At 44.2% G+C, this 22,495-nt stretch overlaps 1 protein-coding gene across 1 annotated transcript; it reads left to right on the forward strand.

The window, feature by feature from the left end:
- Positions 1-736: 736 nt before the first annotated feature.
- Positions 737-21,733, forward strand: TMEM212 (transmembrane protein 212). Its single transcript, XM_025425600.2, has 4 exons — positions 737-902; positions 9,639-9,698; positions 10,636-10,959; positions 21,632-21,733. Exons 1-4 carry the CDS (start codon positions 744-746, stop codon positions 21,731-21,733), a joined length of 645 nt encoding a protein of 214 aa, XP_025281385.2. The 5' UTR covers positions 737-743.
- The last annotated feature ends 762 nt before the right edge of the window (positions 21,734-22,495 follow it).

Raw genomic sequence — 22,495 nt, forward strand, 5'->3', positions numbered from 1 at the left:
ACATCCCCTTCCATCTTTGTCCTCTACTTGATGATTGAATTATAGTAAAATAACTAAGGAGAAGCCAGTTTCTTAAAACAAGGCGTGACTCCATATAATGCAGCTTATGCCTCTTTGGGAGTGAAGCCACATCAGAAATCTTTATCAAAACTTCAAACACAATTGTAGTAGAATTGAACTTTGAAAGATGGGGACAAGTCTCGTTTTTTTGCTTTAAATCATTTAAATTAAATGTAGTGCAAAGTGATCAGAGTGCTTATTTTTACTTTGGTTTGTGGGAAATTGTGCTGGGAATGTGGATCTATTGTGCACAAAGGATGTTGGCTTTATGCTGGAACCACCAGGCAGGTTGAGTTGAGAAACAATTAGCTCAGTCAGCAAGCCTTTGAATCTGATTAAGCCAGGAAGTGGGCACTCCCCACGCCAGAGCAGAATGAAGGGAATGGAGGCCGTAATCCAAAACGAGGAATGATTCCACCCCCACCCCCCGCCTCTCTCTCTCTCTCTCTCATTCTCAGTAAACTAGTATTAGAATTTATTGTGTCAAATTCATGTCAAGGATTATTTCATTACATTTCATTATCTTGGGTGAAACAAATAAAAGCTTGTTTCCAAGTAGATCAACAGTGCACACATGTCATGGCTACTGTCTCCAAGAAACTTCTGTTTACTGAGGCCTGACATACTCTCATGTTTTGGTAACAAAACATCTTTGAGATCCAGGACCCAGGTCACCGACGAAAATGCAGAGCCTATACCAGGCCGCAGGCCGAATTCTCATTTCTCTGGGGGCTCTCAGTGTATCCTCTGGAGTTACTGCTTTCTTCCCTGTCTTTTCGTACAAGCTTTGGTTCACGGGATGGAGTGTCTGGATTGCTTGCCCCATCTGGAATGGAGCTTTGGTAGGAAAATATTTTATTACCTATATTGAGAGAGTAAAGAAAGAAGGGAGAGAAGGTAGAAAAAGAGTAACATGGCCTGTTTAAGTTTTCCAACGATACAAAGAAGTGAAAATCCTACAGAAGATTAGCACTTACCGGAGAACATTGATTTCTACCAGTTGCCTCATAAGTGTAGGGTCTTTCTTACTATGGTGTTATGGTTATACTACCGTGGGTGCTCTACTGAAATGCTGTTCAAGAAATTTTGTTGTTGTTGTTGTTCAAGAAATTCTTAAAACGTTACTTTAATCTTCTCACCTTGATGGTCTCAGAAAGTGGGATCTATCTTTTGAAATTTGGATTTAGGGGAAAAAAATGTAAACCATAAACAATAATGTAAAAATGGAGAAGAACGTAAAATAATTTTCAGACGAACGCTCTCACTACAAACACTGAGGTGTGTCGTCATGATCCACAGATTTGCAAGCCCCAAATATTCATTCTCCCACGTTTTTCCTTGCACGCAACTGTCTAAACCGAACGTAATTCAAGAAGTTGGAGGATGTTCCTCGCTAACTTTGCGGTTCATTAGGAGAGGGTGTGTGTGCCCAGTACAAGCCGGTACCAGGTAGGTGCTCCAGGCCTGCTTGTTGGATGATGGCACAAATGAGGGTGGGGCTGGCACCCCAGCTCTCTGGGGCAGGGAAATGGGCACAGCTTGCCTTGCACATAGATGTCCTCCGGCAGGATGATTTAAGGGGAGTTACAGACGCTTGCAACAAATCCCTCTCCCATTGTTTCCCGTGATGCCTGACGTTCACCATTGGACACTAGAGAATTTGGACTTTAAAGTCTTTCCATTAAAATGTAGCTACTCTTGAGAGAGGCAACATTTTCAGTCTTAAAAAAAAAAATCTAGCTTTAACTTGGATATCACTTAAAAGTAAGACCCCAGAACATATCATTTTAACCTATTTATTAAATACCCATTGATAGCCTACTGCATGTTTGAGTTACAAAGGAAAAAAAAACCAAAAGAACAAGGTCTCAATTTTTTAAATATTCCATCTCGTGGGGTTCGAGGATGGTGGGTAGATGGGGGAAAGCAGAATGATGAGAGTGTGGAACTGAACAGGGAAAGCATGGTATAGGGTTTTTCTTTTTTCTTTTCTTTTCCAAAACACTCTTCTACGTCTCTCTCCCCAGTCTTGCCAATCTGCTCTTTTCGCCATCTCCTGTCTAAACCCGTACGTCCGTTCAAAGAATTATTTGTCAAACATCTACTGGAATGCAAAGATGACAGTTACATTTATCCAAGCAGCTGCCACACTCCTGGTTGATGACCCAGAGCAAGAAAAACATTTTACATCGGGACCTAGAGAGTACGTCAATACATCTATATAATTCTCTCTAGGTAAATAGATTTTGATATATTCGTATAACTGAATCCATATAACAAAAGTTTCACACAATATTTAGCCTTCTGTGTGAAACGGATTCTGATACTTTCTATTAATTTTTAAAAATTCTGTCTTCAGAACAGATCCAAAGTTTGACAACACCACAATGACAGTCCAACCCTGGATCCCCTTCTTACAATGGGTTTGTCTATCCCTGCAGCCTATCATAGGACATTCAACAGATACTGAGATCTAATTAGGATAAAAAAAATTATTGAACATAGGCTTGTTCTACACCAATATCTATTTTATCAGTCAGACCCAGAGAAATGACAAGATCTGTGTCCGGCAGGGTGACTTTTTGATTTTTGAGATTGACAGCATGGGGAATTGGAATCCGAAAGGTGGGATGGGTGAGATGGGACCCACGTTCAAGTCCTGACTCTGACGTTCTTGGTATGTCGTGAGGCGCGGGACCTGCAGTCGGCTAGTTCTCCAGTGCTTTTCCCTCTAACATGAGGAATTTGGCAGGTAAAGAGAGTGTGTGCGAAACTAACCCTAAGATGCTCAGCGAGAATGATCCAGTTTGAACACGGGTTGTGTGGTAAAGAGCTTTGCCAATTTTCAAAGCCCTGTGCATACGCGAGTTGATACCATGCCTTTGGTCTGTGCTGCGAGGGAGGAAAGCTGCTCCCCTCCGGGTGCAGAGAGAGTACCCCCCTCACATGGGGATCCGTTTCCTGCTTTCGGGGGGACGGAGGAGCCTCCGTGTTCTTCTTGTACAAGTTGTTTCTTAAATAACTTTAATTCAAAATAATCAATATGCCAGGGTCGCCTATGTGGAGGCCACCTGCCCTGAATCCCATCGGTCAGTGCCCAACCTCTGATCGAACCCTTCCTTCCTATTCTTTTGCCATCCGCTGGCCTTCCCGTTCCATTCCCGGGTAAGCAGCTGAGTTGTCCATTCTGTTACCCTCGGGACCTCATCTCCTACCACTCTTCCCTTAGCTCTTCCCATTCCCTTAACCACTATGCTGACTCCTTGTTGTTTGCAAATATTCCAAGGTGTGCTATTTGCCTCAGGGCCTTTGCACTGTCTGTTCTCTGCCTGAAGCCTCTTCCCACACATGGCTCGTTCCCTAACTTCCCTAATTCTTCCCTGGTTCCCTAATTCTTTGAAGAAAAGTCACTTTCTCATCGATGCCTTCCTTCATTACCCTCACTACCCGATTTAAAATTGTAAATCTCCCCCACAACCAGCATCCCCAATCTCTCATTCCCTGTTCTATTCTGTTCCCCATGACCCTTATCACCATGTAATATACTATATAATATATTTATTGTTTGTTTGTTTATACCGCTCCCAAAAAAGTGTATAATGTACAAGGGTGGGATTTTTTTTTCTTTTTCTTTACTGCTGTACCTCTAGCACTTGGGACAAAGAGTCACATACCAGGTTCAATAAATATTCAATAAATGTGGTTGAATAAGTGAATGAGTCCCGTGCTCTGGCGGCCCAAAATTTTTCATACCATTGAACTCCGATTAGGTGGCAAGGACTAAAAGTCAAGCTGGTATTTATACTAAAGCAGGGGGAAAAAATCCTCATGAGAAGGAAAGCAATAAGAATGCTCACTCTTCCTATGATGTCTAAGTTTGGAACAATGATTTTTTTCTTTTCTTTTCATCGTGAGTTTCCTTGCAAACCACAGCTCTTTTTGATGGGGGTCAACTTTAAAAGGTCTCTGACTCAGTCCACAACCTTCCTTACCAGTCACTTTTTTGGTTTTGTTTTATTTTTAAAGATTTTTTTTTTTTTTTTGAGACAGAGAGAGAGGGAGGGCATGGGGGGCAGGGCAGAGGGAGCAGGAGCGGGAGAGACCCTCCAGCGGATGCCCCGGTGAGCACGGGGCCTACGCCAGGCTCCATCTCACAGCCCTGACATCATGACCTGAGCCAAAATCAACGTCAGACGCTTAACCAACTGAGCCACCCAGACACCCCTACCACCCCACCAGCTTCTCAACGTGCCTGCAGAGTGAATCCTGCTCTGGTGGCAAAACCATTTATACGTTTCAATCACACTGATGTTTCCTTTTGCAAAAGACTCCCTCTCTCTTTTGAGATTTATAGAAGACGGATTTCCACAAGTGATACGTACTGTGTTCAGTGCCTTCATTCCAGACTTTCTAAATTCTTCACGAATATTGGTCCTCAGACTCTCCTAGCTCTGTTCTGACAGCCACGTGATAAGCAGATTTCGTATCATTTCGGGCCCCGGCTATTTAAAGGCATCAGCTGCTAGAAAGTATGCAGCGAGGAGGTCACAGTGCCTTGCAGCCTGGGCTCGACTTGACCTGGAGCACGCGGCTTGGCAACTCCAGTGGCTTCGGTAATGGCAAGCAGCAGTGCTGCGCCCTGGACCCCGCCTGGAGCCGGGGCCTGCGGAGAGAGGCCCTCGGGTCCTCCTCTGCCAGAGAAGGGACTTGATTACACCATCACTCAAGCCTCTTACAGCTTCAACTGTCCCGTGATTCCCAAACACCTGATGGCCGGTTTTCCACTTGGATATCCTAAATTTCTTTCATTTTGATTATTGCTATTATTATTATTATTTTAAAAGATTTTGATTCATTCACTTGAGAGAGAGCGTGCACACACACGTGCACGGGGCTGGGTTGTGCAGAGGGAGAGGGAGAAGCGGACTGGGAGCTGAGCAGGGAGCCTGAGAGCGGGCTTGATCCCAGGATCCCGAGATCATGACCCAAGCCGAAGGCAGATGTTTAACCCCCTGAGCCCCCCAGGTGCCCCTGGATCTCCTCTATCTCTCTAAGCTCAGCTTGTCCCTCCCAAATCATCTCGCCAGCAAAAGCAATGATTTCTTTTCCTGACTCTCCTGGCTCTGAACCCAATTTCAAAACCCTAGAGTGACTTTTGACTTAATCCTTCCCTCCAAACTAGCGCTTCTCAAACCGTAATGTGCGTATGAATCACCTGCAGGTCTTGTTAAACCGTGTACGCAGATTCAGTAAATCCGGGGTGAGGCACGAGACTCCGCCTGCCTCAGTTGCCGAGGGATGCACCGCGGCTGTGATGTGGGCGATGGTGCCCTACGCCAGCCTGCCCTCAGCCCCGCTCCTACCCCACAGGCCATCCCATTGCCCTGACCCTTCTCTGTCCTGCAAAGCACATCCCTGTGCACGCTTCCCTCTCAGCGTCGCTGTGCACCACCTCCCCCTCACTCCTTAGCACTTCCCACCCGCACCCAAGCTTTACACCAGGATAACGTCAATAGCCAAACTGTGAGAACCCATTCATTAATGAGTTATGAAATCAATCTATTGGGTAGCTAGCAGCACTTATAACACCAGAATAGAATAGAATAGAATAGAATAATAGAATAGAATAGAATAGAATAGAATAGAATAGAATAGAATAGAATCAGAGTGTATCACACATAGTAACAGTATTATGATTTTGGTTAGATATAAAAATATTTATATCTTGACCATGATGCAAAATATATTTCTTGATATGGATAGAGGTTTTAAAAAGAGCCTGGGGGTGCTTGGCTGGCTCCATCAGTGGAGCTTACGACTCTTGATCTCCGAGCTGTGGGTTCAAGCTCCACGTTGGGTGTAGAGATTACTTTTAAAAAGGTGAAATTTTTAAAGAAAAAAAAAGTAAATAATATAATGTGTTTAAAGCTTGAAGACCAAGTTCCCACGGAGACGTCAGGCCTCCCTGCCTCCCAGTCCATCGTGCACATGACCACAGGCTCAGCTTCCTAAACCTCTGCTGTGACAGTCAGGCTCCTTCTTCAAAAGCCTTCAGTGTGGCTTCGTGGTTCAAAGGCCAGATATGTTAGCCCGAATTTCCAAGCCCTTCTCGACCTGGCCCCAAGGTGGCTCTCAAGCCTGATCTACTCATTTGTACACAGAACCAGCCTGTCCCCCTCTGGGCACCTGTCTCACTGTTCCCTGAGCCTGGCTTCCCTGTGGCACAGGGTGCTCGGGCTGCCCGGAAAGCCCTTCCCTCTGCCCTCTCCCCCTGGAATCACATCCACCCTTCAACCCACAATGCTTCATCTTCTTCTTTTTTTTTTTTTTAAGTTATGATGGAAGATTTTTTTTAATAGTTGTGTTTATGTGCATTTTTATTTTTTTATTTATTTTTAAAGATTTTATTTATGCATTCATGAGAGACACACAGAGAGAGAGGCAGAGACCCAGGCAGAGGGAGAAGCAGGCTCCATGCAGGGAGCCCAATGCAGGACTGGATCCCGGAACCCCAGGACCACGTCCTGGGCCGAAGGCAGGGGCCAAACCACTGAGCCCCCCAGGGATCCCCATCCCACGATGCTTTCATCAACGATCCTCCCCCTGGGAGCGGGATCTTGTCCGTGGGCTCCTCTCACACGGAAAGCACGCGCTCTTCTTGCCTCATTTGGTGGACATTCGTCGAAGCGCATGACTGTCGCCTCTGGACTGTAACTTCCAGGGAAAGCTGGAACCAGTATGTCTACGGCTATTACTTCGTGAGCCTGCTCATCGGATTGAGCCTCTCTGTGCCTCGTTTAAAAAGTAGGAGACGATCTCCGTCGTTAGCAGGGCTAGGTGAGTGAGCGCACTAAAGCGTGGAGCGTCGTGCCCGGCATCCAGCGAGCGCTCAGCAAGTGTTGGTCGGTGTGCTGGCCGCACGGTGCCCGCAGCAGCCGTGTTCGTAGGAGACCCACGCTAGATGTTTGCAAGTGAATAAATTAGCCCATTTTAAAATGATTCCTCTCTGTCTGTTGTGCCTCCTCCCTGCTTCCTCCAGTTCATCGGCTCCTGGGTACTGTGTCCTTCGTGGGGGTGCTTTGAAGATTGGGTGGGGGGGCCCCGATGGTCGTGCCATCAGCTACTCTGGCCAAACCCAAGTGATGGCCCAGGGGCTGCCCGCGGAGCAGAAAGCTGGCCAAGGCCAAAGGCGCTGGGGGAGGATGAGGCCTGGCTCCCGGCTCTTGCCTCCCACATTGACTTTCCCACTTGACTTCTCTTCCCTACCCCCCAAAACTCTTCCTTTTGCATTCTTTTCCCTCCCCCTCTCTAAATACAAGGTTTCTAAAAAGGAAAAGAGAGGGTGCTTGGGTGGCCCAGTCAGGTAAGCGTCCCAGTGCTGGTTGTAGCTCAGGCCGTGATGACCTGGGGTGGGGGGTGGGGGGAAGGTGCAGCCCAGCAGCCCAGTAGCCCAGTCCCTGCCCAGCCCACAGTCAGCCGGGCCTCTCCTCCCTGCACCTCTGCTCCACACCCCCACGCACTTGTGCACGCTCCATCTCTCAAATAAATAAATAAATCTTAAAAAAAAAAAAAAAAAGCAAGAAAAGGGAGGCTGTGACTCAGGGGACCCCTGACCCTCAGTCTCGGGGGCACCACGAGAGATGGGTGTGCTCGCTCCTGAGCCACCGCCATCCACAGGGTGGATTTCACAAGTTACTGAATGGCATTCATACACCAGCCCACTCCATGAAAGATCTTTTCAAAGTTTTGTGTAAACAAAGCAAAATTCAAGCTGGCAGCTGCAACAGAAATAACAGGCCCCTGCCATCCTGCAGCATTTTTCAACTTTTGAAAGGAAAGCAACAGTTGACGCCAAAGTAGTTAAGGCAACCTGGAATCTAAGCATCTAGTGATGCCAGCCATCCCCCAGGAGTTGCACCAGCCGGGTTGCTCTTGCTGGGGCCAGGGTTTCTCTCCCACCCGGGAGTGACGTGTCCATGGAGAGCACCTTGCCTCTGAAAGCAAAGACCAGCCCCGGGCTCAGCATCAGGGTTCGGCTGCGCCTCATAATTCCCCTGTTTGGTTGTGCTAGTTACGCTGGCTCGACCTCTGCAGGCTCCCTTGGAAACTTTCCTCTTGCAGAATCAAGCCAACCTCTTCTGACTACAGATGGTTCTGTTTTTATCCACGGGAGTGTTATGCTATGGCCCCGCCACGTCTGGAATTTCAGACTTAGCTGCACGAGAGGTTTTGTGCAAACGTGTGTGTGTGCACACACCCCCCACCCCCAACAACTAAATTCTCTAAGTCGGACGTTCAAAATAAAACATGCCAGGAAAATCAAGAGCTGGAGCTCAAAAACAAAAACAAAAACCAAACTCAAACAGCAATAACAACAAAAAACAGGCCAGATGGGAGGTGGGTGGAGGGGGGCGGAGGGGTAACAGGGGGACAGGTACTGAGGAGGGCACCCGATGGGATGAGCGCAGGGTGTTATAGTAAATGTTGGCAAATTGAATTTAAATAAAATATTGTTTTTTAAAAAAAACAGGCTGGACACAGAAGCTCCAGAAGCAGCATACCCCAGAACCGTATTAGTAAAAAACTCTGATTTTTTTCTTCCTTAAATTTGCATGCATTTGTATGTATACTATACATATAGTTATATTGATTTCTCTGTCAAAAACCTAATTTGTAACTACTTTTGGTCCTGCCCTCATTCTGTATCTTATTTCAGCCTCTTCCTGGTTTTCTCTGTCAACCTCAAAACATTCCTTGACCAGGAACAAGTGATTTATGGGTCGGGAATAAACGGTTTCCAGGCTCAGTGACCACAAAGGTCTCCTTCATCGGACCCAGAGCTGAATCAAAGATGAGCCTAGAATTTTTGTTGTTGTTGTTGTTATATATTGCTCAGTTCTGGTGACACCATTCCTTCCTTTGTTTAACTGTCTTCATTCTGCAAGTTGGGTCTTTTTCCCTGGAAGGAGACTAAAAAAAAAAACAAAAACAAAAAAAAGCCTCTTGAACAGCTGAACACCACTGCACCCAGAACGATTAATGTCCCTCTAATTATAATCTTTGTTCCTAGCAAACAAGAATCACATAGTTGCATCCCACCAGCAGGCTGAGGCTGCGGAATCTCAAAAGAAAAGCAGAAAATCAGAGATAATGCCGTCGCTGGGCAGGTTTTCAGGGTTCTGTGACATGTTTCCTTTCTGGCTCCTCCCCTTTGCAATTTTAGCAATGTGCGAGAAAGATGAACAATCGACAATTAATCAAAATAAAACATATGGCAAGGGTTATAAAGCCAAGCTTTCCCCGCGGTGACACCTTACAGTAGTGAAGGTTATAATTGTGATGGCAAAGGCAACGCCGAAAATCAAAAAATGAGCGCGTATGAATCACGTCTTTATGACACTGATGGCTTCTTTTCCTCATTGTCATCCCAGATGAGGAGGAGATGCCAGCCATAAATCCATTTAGCCATTTGCTGTCCTTTCTAGTTCATAATAAAGTTGTCAAACCGTGAGACGGATTGAACTCTTTCCAGGGGTACACTCTATCACGGATGTTATTTTTCCATTTTCCTCCCACAGGCCATCACGACGGGCACGCTTCTGCTGTTGGCTCACAGAGAGCGGACCCGGACATACCTGGTAAAGACACAGACATCGGGTGCGATGGGTGAATAGGTTTGAAGGTCAAATCTCTGCCGGTTCAGGATGGAACATAGAGAACGTGATTTCCAATTATCACTGAATTCTCTCTGATTGATGCCCCACAATGATGGGTTTCAGTAATAAACTAGGAGACTTGTAAATATTTAAGTATTATGGTTTGGGGAGGACACAACCGACATGAATGCCCCTGAATTTCATTTTGAAGAAATGGATCTACAGGCTCCTCTGTGTCTAATCAACTTTTAAGGCTCAGCCCCTCAGTTTGGGGTCTCTTTCCAATGTCTTGGTTACTTCTCCCCCTAAATGAGGGGAAATGAGGGAAAATGAGAGAAATATCTATGATATCTTGCCTTTCAATAGTATGGAGCCAAGCGATCCCACGGTATAGAAGGACTACCTTGATCCCATCATACACCTTCCCACGGCTCAAACTTCAGTGTACCCGTGAATCACCCGGGAATCCGGCTAATATACAAATTCGGATTCAGTCGATCTGGGTGAGGTGTGAGATTCCACATCTCTAACGAACTCCCCCGGATGGAGTGCTGCTGGACCCTGGACCATGCCCCGACTCCCAAGGTGCCAGCATGAGGCAAGGATTCTGTGTACTTGTGTTTGTTTTTCTCACCCCACACCGGCTGTCCACACCTGATAGAAGATATATAAACACATGCTTGTTGAATGGCATTCATTTCACTTTTGGCCCGGTTGGTTGATACATTATTCTTCCATAGTGCAGATTCAAGAGGAGAACCAAAGAGCCCAAAAGAGAAAGTTGTGACGTAACCCATCTCTCCTTCGCTTCCCAGCGAAAGAGATGAACGCCTGACATTTCTTTCTTTCTTCATATTGCTGAGGAGCTTTTGAAGAGTTTAGTCCCCAAGGTAACCATTAGTTTTTGCTTTATTTCCAGTGGGAAGCTAGTTTCACCTTTGTGATTCTGAGCGCGATGGGATGTCCACTCCACTTTGCAGTAGCCTTGGAATCTGCCCTCCTTGGCCCATATTGCTTCTACTCACTTTCAGGGATTGCAGGGACCGATTACCTCGGTTACGCGGTTGCCTTTCCGTTTCCATATGCAAAATTCCCATCAGTTTGTGTGGACCCACCACACTACGAAGAGTACCACCTGGCGCTTCAAGCCTTTGACCTGTGCCTGAGCTTTGCCATGCTCTGTGTGTCCCTGACAGTCCTCATCAAGCTTTCTGCAGGACGTATCTGGAAGAGACACTCACAGGTAAGTTTCCAGAAAGGGGGAACCAGGTCTTGTTCCATCCCGAATGCTACAATGGAAAGTCTGCATGTTAGCACTTCATCTGCCTCCCTTACTCACCGTTGTCTCTTGCATAACCAAAATTTCCCCGCTCTTTCCACGTCTGCCCCTGTAGAGAGGTTGGTACCCCAACATCAATTTTAGCTCTCTTTTTCCAAAATGGCTAATTATATCAATAATATGACAGTAATAGAAATAGGAGCTGAATGTTTGCTACGTGTCGGTGTTCTTCCCATTTTTACAGACAGTAGACAGAGGCTAGGGAGTTCGTGTAACTTACCCAAGGTCACACAGCTAAGGAGCAGTAGGGCCAGATTGAGAACCCATAGCTAGTTCTCTTTAACAGGCCAGAGTTATCCTGGGCCCCCTTGTCACCCACCTTGTACCCTCTTCTCCTCTGCTAGATCATCAAGGTGCGTGGTTCCAGCCTCTAGGAGGGTTAGAGAGAATCACTGGGAGAACAGCACAAGTGATTGCTGATTCCAAATTCCTATGTCTGAAACTGGGTCACTCCATTGTGAGTCGAACAGCCTCCTCCTGGAAAGAGGTATTTCCCACAACAAACTCTTATACAGGCTTTGTGAGTCAAGTTAGTATTATATTAAGGTCAGGTGAATTTGGGTTATGTTAGCCAATTTTTTTTTCCCAGTTTGATCCTATCAACACAAATCAGCAAAGCTAGAAGACAAGAACTTGGCACTCTCGATACCTTTTGTGGTCAGTCTTGTCCTCTTCAACTTCTACACAAGTCTGCAAAGGAAATCCTGTACATTCTTAGGAACAGAGTTGATTTCACAAGGGGGCCCACTGAGAATTGAGGCTAGCAGACTGAAATGACCTCCCCTGCTGCACTGCCAGTGCATCTAGAAGTTTAGAATTTGAGGTTTCTCCCTTGTAGAGACCATCCCAACTTCCTAGAGCCCTTTGTTAAAAAGAACACAAACTCTGGAGAACCACACATTAAAGCATTGGCTACTCATAACCCCTTGGCATGGATAGCTAATCAGACATCTGGCTGCCAACTTGGCCATGACACCCAAGGCTTAACATGGGAGGGAGGACAGAGAGAAAAGGATGAAAAAATATCTGCAGAGCTTGGTAAGAGCCTCATGGAAACCCAATAGCGAGGCCACCTAAAGTGCCTGAAAAGAGAGAAAATTAATTGAAAACAGAGCACAGTGTTCCAACTTCAGAATTTTGCCTTTGCCCATCTTGCTCAGAGTAGTTTCTTTGTTTGTGATTTCTAAACTCCATATAGGACCCAACACAACTACAACATGTTTTTCAAAGTGGATCAAAGACCTCAGAATCACCCACAGTTCTTGTTAAACCAGATTTCTGGCCTCCATCCTGCCCAATTCTTAGGGCAGAAATTCTGGGTCTGGAGGCAGGGAATATGCATTTTTAACACATGCCCCACGAGGTTCTGGGGTAAATTCTCTTCCTAGCACAGGATTTTCTTAGTGTAACTTCTGGCCCAAATCTCAGTTTTCCCATTTGCATAAAATGCAGCACTGGTTTGGGTGAGAGTTCTCGATAAATGTAATAAGCACGAAATCTTTGGTAAGTGTGTTTGAATGACTTGACACCACTTAATCCATGATGGCAGCAGATCACGTTTCATTAGCAAGGGTGAGTGGCTGACATAATGGGATATGAGTCATAATGGAATATGAGTTTCTGTATTAATAAATGCACCCCTGCCCCCTGAGCCCACAAGGAGCACGTGTAGCTTGAGCAAAACTTTGTTACCATGAGCGCACCTCAGTGGCTCAGTCAGTTAGGTGTCTGGCTCCTGATTTTGGCTCAGTTCACCATCTCGTGGTTGTAGGGGAGAGCACCATGTCAGACAGACACAGATGTGGAGTCGGCTTGAGATTCTCTCTCTCTCGGTGACAAAACATGAGACACTCCTAACTCTGGGAAACCAACAAGGGGTAATGGAAGGAGAGGTGGGCTGGGGGTTGGGTTGACTGGGTGATGGGCACTGAGGGGGGCACTTGACGGGATGAGCATGGGGTGTTATGCTATATGTTGGCAAATCGAACTCCAATTAAAAAACATACAAAAAAAAAGATTCTCTCTCCCCCTGCCTCTGTCTCTCCCCGACTTGTGCACGCACACACACACAAGCACACACACGCTCTCTTGCTCTTCCAAAATAAATAAGTAAAATATTAGAAAAAAAACCTGTGTTGCCATGTAACCATGTAGAAATCTCAGCTATATTAGGCCCAATTTCCAGTAGTGAAATAATGTATCCTTTGTCAGAATTCTCAGAAACACACAACTTTCCTAGAAGAAACGGCGTATCACTAGTAAGGATATAGAATTCTACATGGTGATTATGCATTTAATGAGTTTCCATAGAGTTATAGTATTAGGTTCCTTACATGCTGAGAGAGATAGTAATATTTTTATTTTTGGTTTATTTTTTAATATTTTATTTGAATTCAATTTAATTAACATATACTGTATTATTATTAGTTTTCAGAGGTAGAAGTCAGTGATTCATAGTTGCGTACAACACCTAGTGCTCTTCCTGATCAAAACTCTTCAGAGTGTAGGGATAGAGGGAACATTCCTCGACATCTTAAAAGCCATCTATGAAAAGCCCACAGCAAATATCATTCTCAATGGGGAAGCACTGGGAGCCTTTCCCCTAAGATCAGGAACAAGACAGGGCTGTCCACTCTCACCACTGCTATTCAACATAGTACTGGAAGTCCTAGCCTCAGCAATCAGACAACAAAAAGACATTAAAGGCATTCAAATTGGCAAAGAAGAAGTCAAACTCTCCCTCTTCGCCGATGACATGATACTCTACATAGAAAACCCAAAAGTCTCCACCCCAAGATTGCTAGAACTCATACAGCAATTCGGTAGCGTGGCAGGATACAAAATCAATGCCCAGAAGTCAGTGGCATTTCTATACACTAACAATGAGACTGAAGAAAGAGAAATTAAGGAGTCAATCCCATTTACAATTGCACCCAAAAGCATAAGATACCTAGGAATAAACCTCACCAAAGATGTAAAGGATCTATACCCTCAAAACTATAGAACACTTCTGAAAGAAATTGAGGAAGACACAAAGAGATGGAAAAATATTCCATGCTCATGGATTGGCAGAATTAATATTGTGAAAATGTCAATGTTACCCAGGGCAATATACACGTTTAATGCAATCCCTATCAAAATACCATGGACTTTCTTCAGAGAGTTAGAACAAATTATTTTAAGATTTGTGTGGAATCAGAAAAGACCCCGAATAGCCAGGGGAATTTTAAAAAAGAAAACCATATCTGGGGGCATCACAATGCCAGATTTCAGGTTGTACTACAAAGCTGTGGTCATCAAGACAGTGTGGTACTGGCACAAAAACAGACACATAGATCAGTGGAACAGAATAGAGAATCCAGAAGTGGACCCTGAACTTTATGGGCAACTAATATTCGATAAAGGAGGAAAGACTATCCACTGGAAGAAAGACAGTCTCTTCAATAAATGGTGCTGGGAAAATTGGACATCCACATGCAGAAGAATGAAACTAGACCACTCTCTTTCACCATACACAAAGATAAACTCAAAATGGATGAAAGATCTAAATGTGAGACAAGATTCCATCAAAATCCTAGAGAAGAACACAGGCAACACCCTTTTTGAACTCGGCCATAGTAACTTCTTGCAAGATACATCCACGAAGGCAAAAGAAACAAAAGCAAAAATGAACTATTGGGACTTCATCAAGATAAGAAGCTTTTGCACAGCAAAGGATACAGTCAACAAAACTCAAAGACAACCTACAGAATGGGAGAAGATATTTGCAAATGACATATCAGATAAAGGGCTAGTTTCCAAGATCTATAAAGAACTTATTAAACTCAACACCAAAGAAACAAACAATCCAATCATGAAATGGGCAAAAGACATGAACAGAAATCTCACAGAGGAAGACATAGACATGGCCAACATGCATATGAGAAAATGCTCTGCATCACTTGCCATCAGGGAAATACAAATCAAAACCACAATGAGATACCACCTCACACCGGTGAGAATGGGGAAAATTAACAAGGCAGGAAACAACAAATGTTGGAGAGGATGTGGAGAAAAGGGAACCCTCTTACACTGTTGGTGGGAATGTGAACTGGTGCAGCCACTCTGGAAAACTGTGTGGAGGTTCCTCAAAGAGGTAAAAATATACCTGCCCTACGACCCAGCAATTGCACTGTTGGGGATTTACCCCAAAGATACAAATGCAATGAAACGCCGGGACACCTGCACCCCGATGTTTCTAGCAGCAATGGCCACGATAGCCAAACTGTGGAAGGAGCCTCGGTGTCCAACGAAAGATGAATGGATAAAGAAGATGTGGTCTATGTATACAATGGAATATTACTCAGCTATTAGAAATGACAAATACCCACCATTTGCTTCAACGTGGATGGAACTGGAGGGTATTATGCTGAGTGAAGTAAGCCAGTCGGAGAAGGACAAACATTATACGTTCTCATTCATTTGGGGAATATAAATAATAGTGAAAGGGAATATAAGGGAAGGGGGAAGAAATGTGTGGGAAATATCAGAAAGGGAGACAGAACGTAAAGACTGCTAACTCTGGGAAACGAACTAGGGGTGTTGGAAGGGGAGGAGGGCGGGGGGTGGGAGTGAATGGGTGACGGGCACTGGGGGTTATTCTGTATGTTAGTAAATTGAACACCAATAAAAAAATAAAATAAAAATAAAAAATAAAAAAATAAAAAAAATAAAAAAAATAAAAAATAAATAAAAATAAATAAATAAAAACAACACCTAGTGCTCATTACTTCCCGTGCCCTCCTTAGTGCCCATCACCTATCAGGAAACTCAAGAGCTATGAAAATTTGTAAAAATAAGAAAAAAGTGATAGTTTGAAGGAAGAATTGGGGAAGGGAGATTGTAATTATATTATAGAACAGAATCTTTTTTCTTCAGATCTGTAACAGTCAATATTATGATGGAAATCTTCCCTTCTAAGAGTTTTTCTGTAAGTTCAGAAGCATGTTTTCAGAAACGAATCAAACACTCCCTTAGGAAGCAGCACATTCATTATTTCTCTACTCTCTGTGCGTTTTCAGTTTAAAAGAATTAAAGTCATCTTGCATCCCAGTCAGCTCAAGCTATTATCACAAAAATACCATAGATATGGTGGCTCAATCAACACATTTATTTCACTCAGTGCTGGAGCCTAGAAGTCCAAGATCAAGGTACTAGTGTGGTCGGTCTTTGGTGAAGCCTCTCGTCCTGGCTTGTGGACAGTCACCTCACTGTGCTCATGTGGCCCTTCCTGGGCCTGCTCCTGGACAGAAAGGATCTCCGTCCTCTTCTCATAAGGGCACTAATCCCATCATGGGGGTCTCATCCTCATGACCTCACTTATACTTAATAATCTCCCAAAAGACTGTCCCATGGGGATTAGGGCTTCACTATATGGATTTGGGAGGGAGGCCCTAACAGCTGATAGCATCTCACTGAAGGTGACATGGTGTTGGTGTGTGAGCATGCAGTCAGTTGGTCCCCAACCAAAACCACAGTGAGAAATGCTTGAAAGAGACATAAAGGTCTTGGTGATTTTGATAAAAGCAAATATGAGTGCTACGGGCTGAATGTTGGTGTCTCTGCAAAACTCCCTACTCCTCCCTGTGATGGCATGAGGAGGTGGGCCCTTTGGGAGATAATCAGGCTTAGTGAGGTCAGGAGGGTAGACCTCCCTTGATGGGATTAGTTTCCAAGATGCCCTTAGAAGAAGATGAGGAGGCTAGATTTTTCTCTCTCTGCCATGTCAGGATACAGCAAGAAGGTGGCCATCTGCCAGATAGGAAGAGGGCTCTCACCAGACGCTGAATCTGCTGACACCTTGATCTTGGCCTTCCAGCCTCTAGAACTGTGAGAAATGTTTGTTGTTTAAGCCACTCGACCTGTAACAGCAGCCCAAGCCAAGACCTCAAGTCCTTCCAAATTTCCAGGGCCTCATGGGAAGAGGCGGAGCTGGTAAAGGAATAGGAGCCCCCCATGTGTGGCTACACACAACAGACTGAAGTGACCCCGTCGGCTTAGGACTCAGTGCAGGGGCCAAAGGAGCACCAGGTAGGATTAAGCTGAGAAACTAAAATGCAAAACAACCATAGCCGAAATTGTCTACATTCTTGGTCCAGTAAGTAATAAAGTGATGGGAAAGGAAGGAATTGGGACACCAGACGCGCTGCAGCTGTCCCCTGCAGCTACTCCGCCCCTCCTGCATGGAATGGAACGGCTCCGTCTGTTTTCCTTTCATTATTCATTGTTATGTTTGGGTTTTTGTTTTTTTTTTTTAATGAAAGGGGAAAGAAAATATTTCCCCCTATCATGTGATATAGTGGTTTTTTTTCTTTTTTTTTTTCAGTGAATTGAGAAATATTTGCTTCCCACACAAGATGTAGGTAAACCCTTTAAACAGTTCAAAAACATATGAGGACAGAATATTTATCAGTGGAGGAGCCTCTTCCTCCAAACAAAAGACAAATCTGCAGAAATACGTTGGCTTCACGTCTTCTAGTGGATGTACCCTGCATCACTAGCAATAGAAATGTGTTTTGCAACAACTTCATTAGGACTCTCATCCTAAAGGTCTGAAACCTCATGTTGGGCTTTACCAAGATCTCTCTGGGGCTTCTGGGAACTAAATCCCCTCGGGGAGAGCCAAGCAAACCTCAAGCAGGACCACACAACAGTCAGAATTCACTGTTTCTTCCTCACAAGTTCCTTCATGTGGCCTCCCCAAATTGGTCAACAGAAAAATGAGAATCTAGGAAAATAATTGCAGTTCAGGATATTAGCATTCCCTTTATCTCACTGTGTTCTGTGGAATGACAGTGGTGCTGCCGGAAGGCTGGATAGGAGCAGAGTGAAAGTAGGTGCCATTTATTGGGCAGCTACCCCTTGTCAGGTGCCCACCTCCTTCATTCCTCACAACACGGCCAAGCCCACTGTCCCCATTCCACAGGTGACCACGTCAAGCAGGCCATGTGGTGTCAGGGTCCGCTCCCTGGAGGCAGGCTTCTCACTGCTGCCCCACTCCTCTTAGACGGTGTTTCTTGGGTTTTACAGACTCCGAGTGGCTTTGCATAGACTTGCACTTTGTGGAGGGTCTTTCTTCTGTTTCTCACAGACAAAAGTTAACTCACCCCTTAGAAATGGAAGCTATATTTTCCCAGGCTATTTTCATTTCATTCAATCAGTAAGACCACGCCAAGGGTGATAGCAGCTTACGAAGAGAAGAAATGAGGCCAAAGTGTCTATTGTGTTGTATTAAAATAAGCTTGATATTTTGTCAAAGCAGAGCAATAGGTGGGGAGGCAACCAGACAGTTGCTTTTGGTCAATTTTTACTTTATAAAAAAATTTTTTTACTTGATCATCATTGTAAGCATATTTTCCTTTTGACGTTCGGTCAGTTTAATCTTTTAATATAAAATATCCTTAAAAAATTAAAAATAAAATAAAAATAAAATAAAATAAAATAAATAAAATATCCTACTGGGTTCCCCCCCTTGCTCCATACTGTTTATCCAAAATGTTATTATTATGAATATATTTTTCAAAAATTTTAAATGCTGTATTTAAAACAAATAAAATATATATTTAAAACGCAGAAGAAAATTTGGCTTCACAAAAGGGCAGAAACTTAGATAGAAATCAGAAGCCAAAAAAAAAAAAAAAAAAAAAAGAAATCAGAAGCCTGGGGATCCCTGGGTGGCGCAGCAGTTTGGCGCCTGCCTTTGGCCCAGGGCGTGATCCTGGAGACCCGAGATCAAATCCCACGTTGGGCTCCCGGTGCATGGAGCCTGCTTCTCCCTCTGCCTGTGTCTCTGCCTCTCTCTCTCTCTCTCTGTGACTATCATAAATAAAAAATAAAAAAAAAGAAGCCTCCACTCTCTATAATCAGGTAAATTTGATTTCAAAAAAGAAAACGGAATTAATTACTGGCAAATATTTCAGAATGGCCGTAATGGTGCTAATACATGAACACAAAACCATTTAGGAAGGTAACAGTGTTGGTTGGACGCTTTGTGTTTTATTAACCAGGAGACTATGCCGTGCTCGTTACTGGGTGTTACTGGGTTCATTCCCCCAGGAAAGAATGAGAGATACAGATGAAGTAATTAAGGTAAAATACAAAGAAGGCTGTGAGGGGTGACCAATGACACAGTGTCACTTCCCCTCCCAGGCCCTACAGGCCAGGGGACTGTGGACAACGCAGCAGTTCACCCCCACAGCCATCAGTGGCCCTATACTCGAGCTTCCTCATCTCCAAGGCCTTGGGGCTTGGCCAGGCACATCCAAAGACCTTTCCAGCTCTGTCTCCGTCTGTGATTTTCTTTCATTCTTTCTCTCTTTCTTTTTTAGATTTTATTTATTTGAGAGAGAGCATGAACAGCACCAGGGGGCAGAGGGAGAGGGAGGAACAGGCTCCTCGTGGAGCAGGGAGCCAGACACAGGCTCGATCCCAGAACCCTGAGATCATGACCTGAGCCGAAGGCAGATGCTTAACCAACTGAGCCACCCAGGAGCCCCTCAGTCTGCGATTTTCAAAGAAAACTTTATTCCATTGGAGAAAATTAATAATCAGAAGGGAGGACTGTTAGTAGCAACGAGTGGCACTTGTTCTAAGCCATGCGGATGTGTCGCTGGGGTACACACATGTACGGCCTTTACTCTGCTAGCTCAGGAAGTGATACGTGCCAACAACGTTACTCAAGCAAGGTGGTGTGAGAGTTGTGACAGATACACAGGTCGCTTTAAATAGCTTTAGAAAAACAACTTTCTTTGCTCAATATTCAATCTGTCGGGGCACCTGAGTGGCTCAGTTGGTTAAGTGTCCAACTCTTGATCTTGGCTCAGGTCATGATCTTAGGGTCGTAAGATCAAGCCCCAAGAAGGGCTCTGCATTGGGCATGGGATTTGCTTAAGATCCTCTCTCTCCTTCTCCCTTTGCTGCTCCCCATTTGCACTCTCTTAAAAAAAAAAAATTCAATCGCATATCAGACCAACCAATTCAATCTCATATCAACCAGTTAGTTCTTGTTGGTTGCCTTTTTAAAAAATATTCAAGTATAAGTAACACACAGTGTTACATTAATTTGAGGTGTATGATATAATGATTCAACTATTCTATACATTTCTCAGTGCTCATCAAGAAAAGTATATTTTTTGTGCTCTTGGTCCCTCTTATCTATTTCATCCATTCCCCCACCCATCTTCCTTCTGTATATTTGTTCTGTGTTTAAGAATTTTTTTCATTTGTCTCTTTGTTTTTTCTGTTTCTTAAATTCCGCACATGAATTAAATTGTATATTTGTCTTTCTCTGATTGACCTATTCCCTTAGCATGATACCCTCTAGATCCATAGGCGTTGCTGCAGAACTTACCATTATATTTCTAAATAAGTAAGGAACTTCAAATTTCAGTTTATTTGCAAAAATATTGCTTTAAATATTTTTTTCTCTTATTTCACATAACTACCCTAGTGTCATGGGTGAAAAAGGAAGCTACTACTTAAAGCAATAGAATTCCTAGGTAGGTACTGGATGGTAATTAGTACCTATTGGGCAAGAGGAATATCTTGTGTGCACTATTATGTGACTTTCCCCTTGTCACCTCTTGAGGAATATGGCTCCAAAGCCCCAAATACAACATTCATTATTTATTCTTGCCTCTCAGCATTTATTGAGCATATATTATGTGCCAGATATCGTGCTGAAGGTTAAAGGTAGAGACAGAAGGATGAACAAGGCACAGTCTAGTCCTCCATTGACTCATAGGGACTGAGGGGAAACGTCACCTGGACCAGGAGGACCTAGAGCTCAGATAAAGAATAATGAGATATGAACGAGGTAGTGCTAGTGGGCATGGAGAAGAGGTGATATGTTTGAGAGATATTTAGAAAGTAGAATCAGCAGGACTTAGTAGTAGGTAGCGTGCAAGACAAGGAAGGAGTCCAGGGAGATGTAAAGTGGTTTCTTGACCATGAGAGACAAGACGGGGTGATTGGATTTAATGTGTGAGTCCTACTCTTGTCGTTTAGGGTTAATTCAGTTTCACATCTCATCACTAATAATAAGCCATTTTAAGAACCTAATAGAAGGAGTCAAGAGGATTTCTGCCTGGGATTGTAGCCAATGAGGTACTGAAGCTTGCCACCGGACACCCCATATCAGATACAAGTGATACCGTGCTCTGCGTTCATAATAAATCTAGTGCTGAAGAGCATGAACTATAAGACAGTTTAACATATTAAACCACTAGGCCATATTTAACAACTTTTCTCTTCTTCTACTGACGGTCCCATGGCAAAGATTGCCAGTGAATGACCTACACGTAGCCAAGCCCAATGGAGTCCTTTCAATCTGTATTTTCCTTGACTTCTCCACAGCCTTTGAAACTATTAACCACTTTCTTCACAAAATCCTCTCCCCTTTGACCTCCACACACCATTTGCTTTACTTTTCTTCCTTTGCCGTGGCTTTTTCTTCCATATTTATCTCCCAGTCCCTTCTCCTGCCCCATCAAGCTCTACCTCCGGCTATTTTCTGGACACTCTCCTGGGTGTCCCACAGATACATCAAATGGAGCTGATGATCTCCTTGTCCCCGACACCTGCTCGTCTTCCTATATCTCCAGCTCGGTTGCCAGCACTCATGCACTCAGGACAAGCCTGAAACCTGGAGTCGTCCTTGACTTCTCATACCTGACTTGATCACCATGTCCTGGCAACTACACCTCTTAAATATTTATTCACTGTGTCCCCCTTTCTCTGTGCTGACTGGGATGGCCCTGGTCCAGCCCTCCCTCTTCTCACACTCAGACATCTTTGCTTCCAATCTTGTCTTTCTGAAGAAGTATCCTCCACACAGACTCTAGAATGAGCTCTCTCAAGTTCAGATCTGCTCTTATTACTCCCCTGTGGAATAACAGTAAGAGTATAAGTAATAAATATTATCTTATTCTAATAGCATAAGTAATAAATATTATCTTATTACATCCTTCTGTGGCTCCCCTTAACACTCAAGATACAGCCGAGCTCCTTCATGTGACGTTCATGTGTGTGCAGCTCCTCTCCAAGAACATGGACTGACAAAGGTGAGCAGAAAAGGTGGGACTGAAAGCGTGGGAGTCAAAAGAGTAGCGGAGTGGCAGGTTGCAATACTAGATGTCACTTTTATGGCTCCCTAGCCATTGCTAAAATCTTACCTAAATGTCTATGTCAGGACTATTTCAAATGTAAAAATAATTCACACATCCCGGGGGAGTTTACTGTGGTCATGGAATCCAAGAAGAGTCTCCGGGAAAGGCTATAGAGAAAAAAGAAGATTGGAATTTCCATCCCAAGGAACAGTGCCTTATTGAAGAAGCATTGGGTTCAGCATTATTTATGACACATGGAGAACCTGATATGCCACGGTACTTTTAAAGTCAGACAG

This window comes from Canis lupus, chromosome 34, assembly GCF_003254725.2.
Source record: "Canis lupus dingo isolate Sandy chromosome 34, ASM325472v2, whole genome shotgun sequence".
Taxonomy (NCBI): domain Eukaryota; kingdom Metazoa; phylum Chordata; class Mammalia; order Carnivora; family Canidae; genus Canis; species Canis lupus.

What these genes read in the sequence shown, in the direction of transcription:
- TMEM212 (XM_025425600.2), top strand. Translation starts at nt 744, where the DNA reads ATGCAGAGCCTATACCAGGCCGCAGGCCGAATTCTCATTTCTCTGGGG. An exon ending in CCATCTGGAATGGAGCTTTG is followed by an intron (nt 903 to 9,638) that starts GTAGGAAAATAT and finishes TTCCTCCCACAG; the next exon opens with GCCATCACGACGGGCACGCT. An exon ending in AGCGGACCCGGACATACCTG is followed by an intron (nt 9,699 to 10,635) that starts GTAAAGACACAG and finishes CTTTATTTCCAG; the next exon opens with TGGGAAGCTAGTTTCACCTT.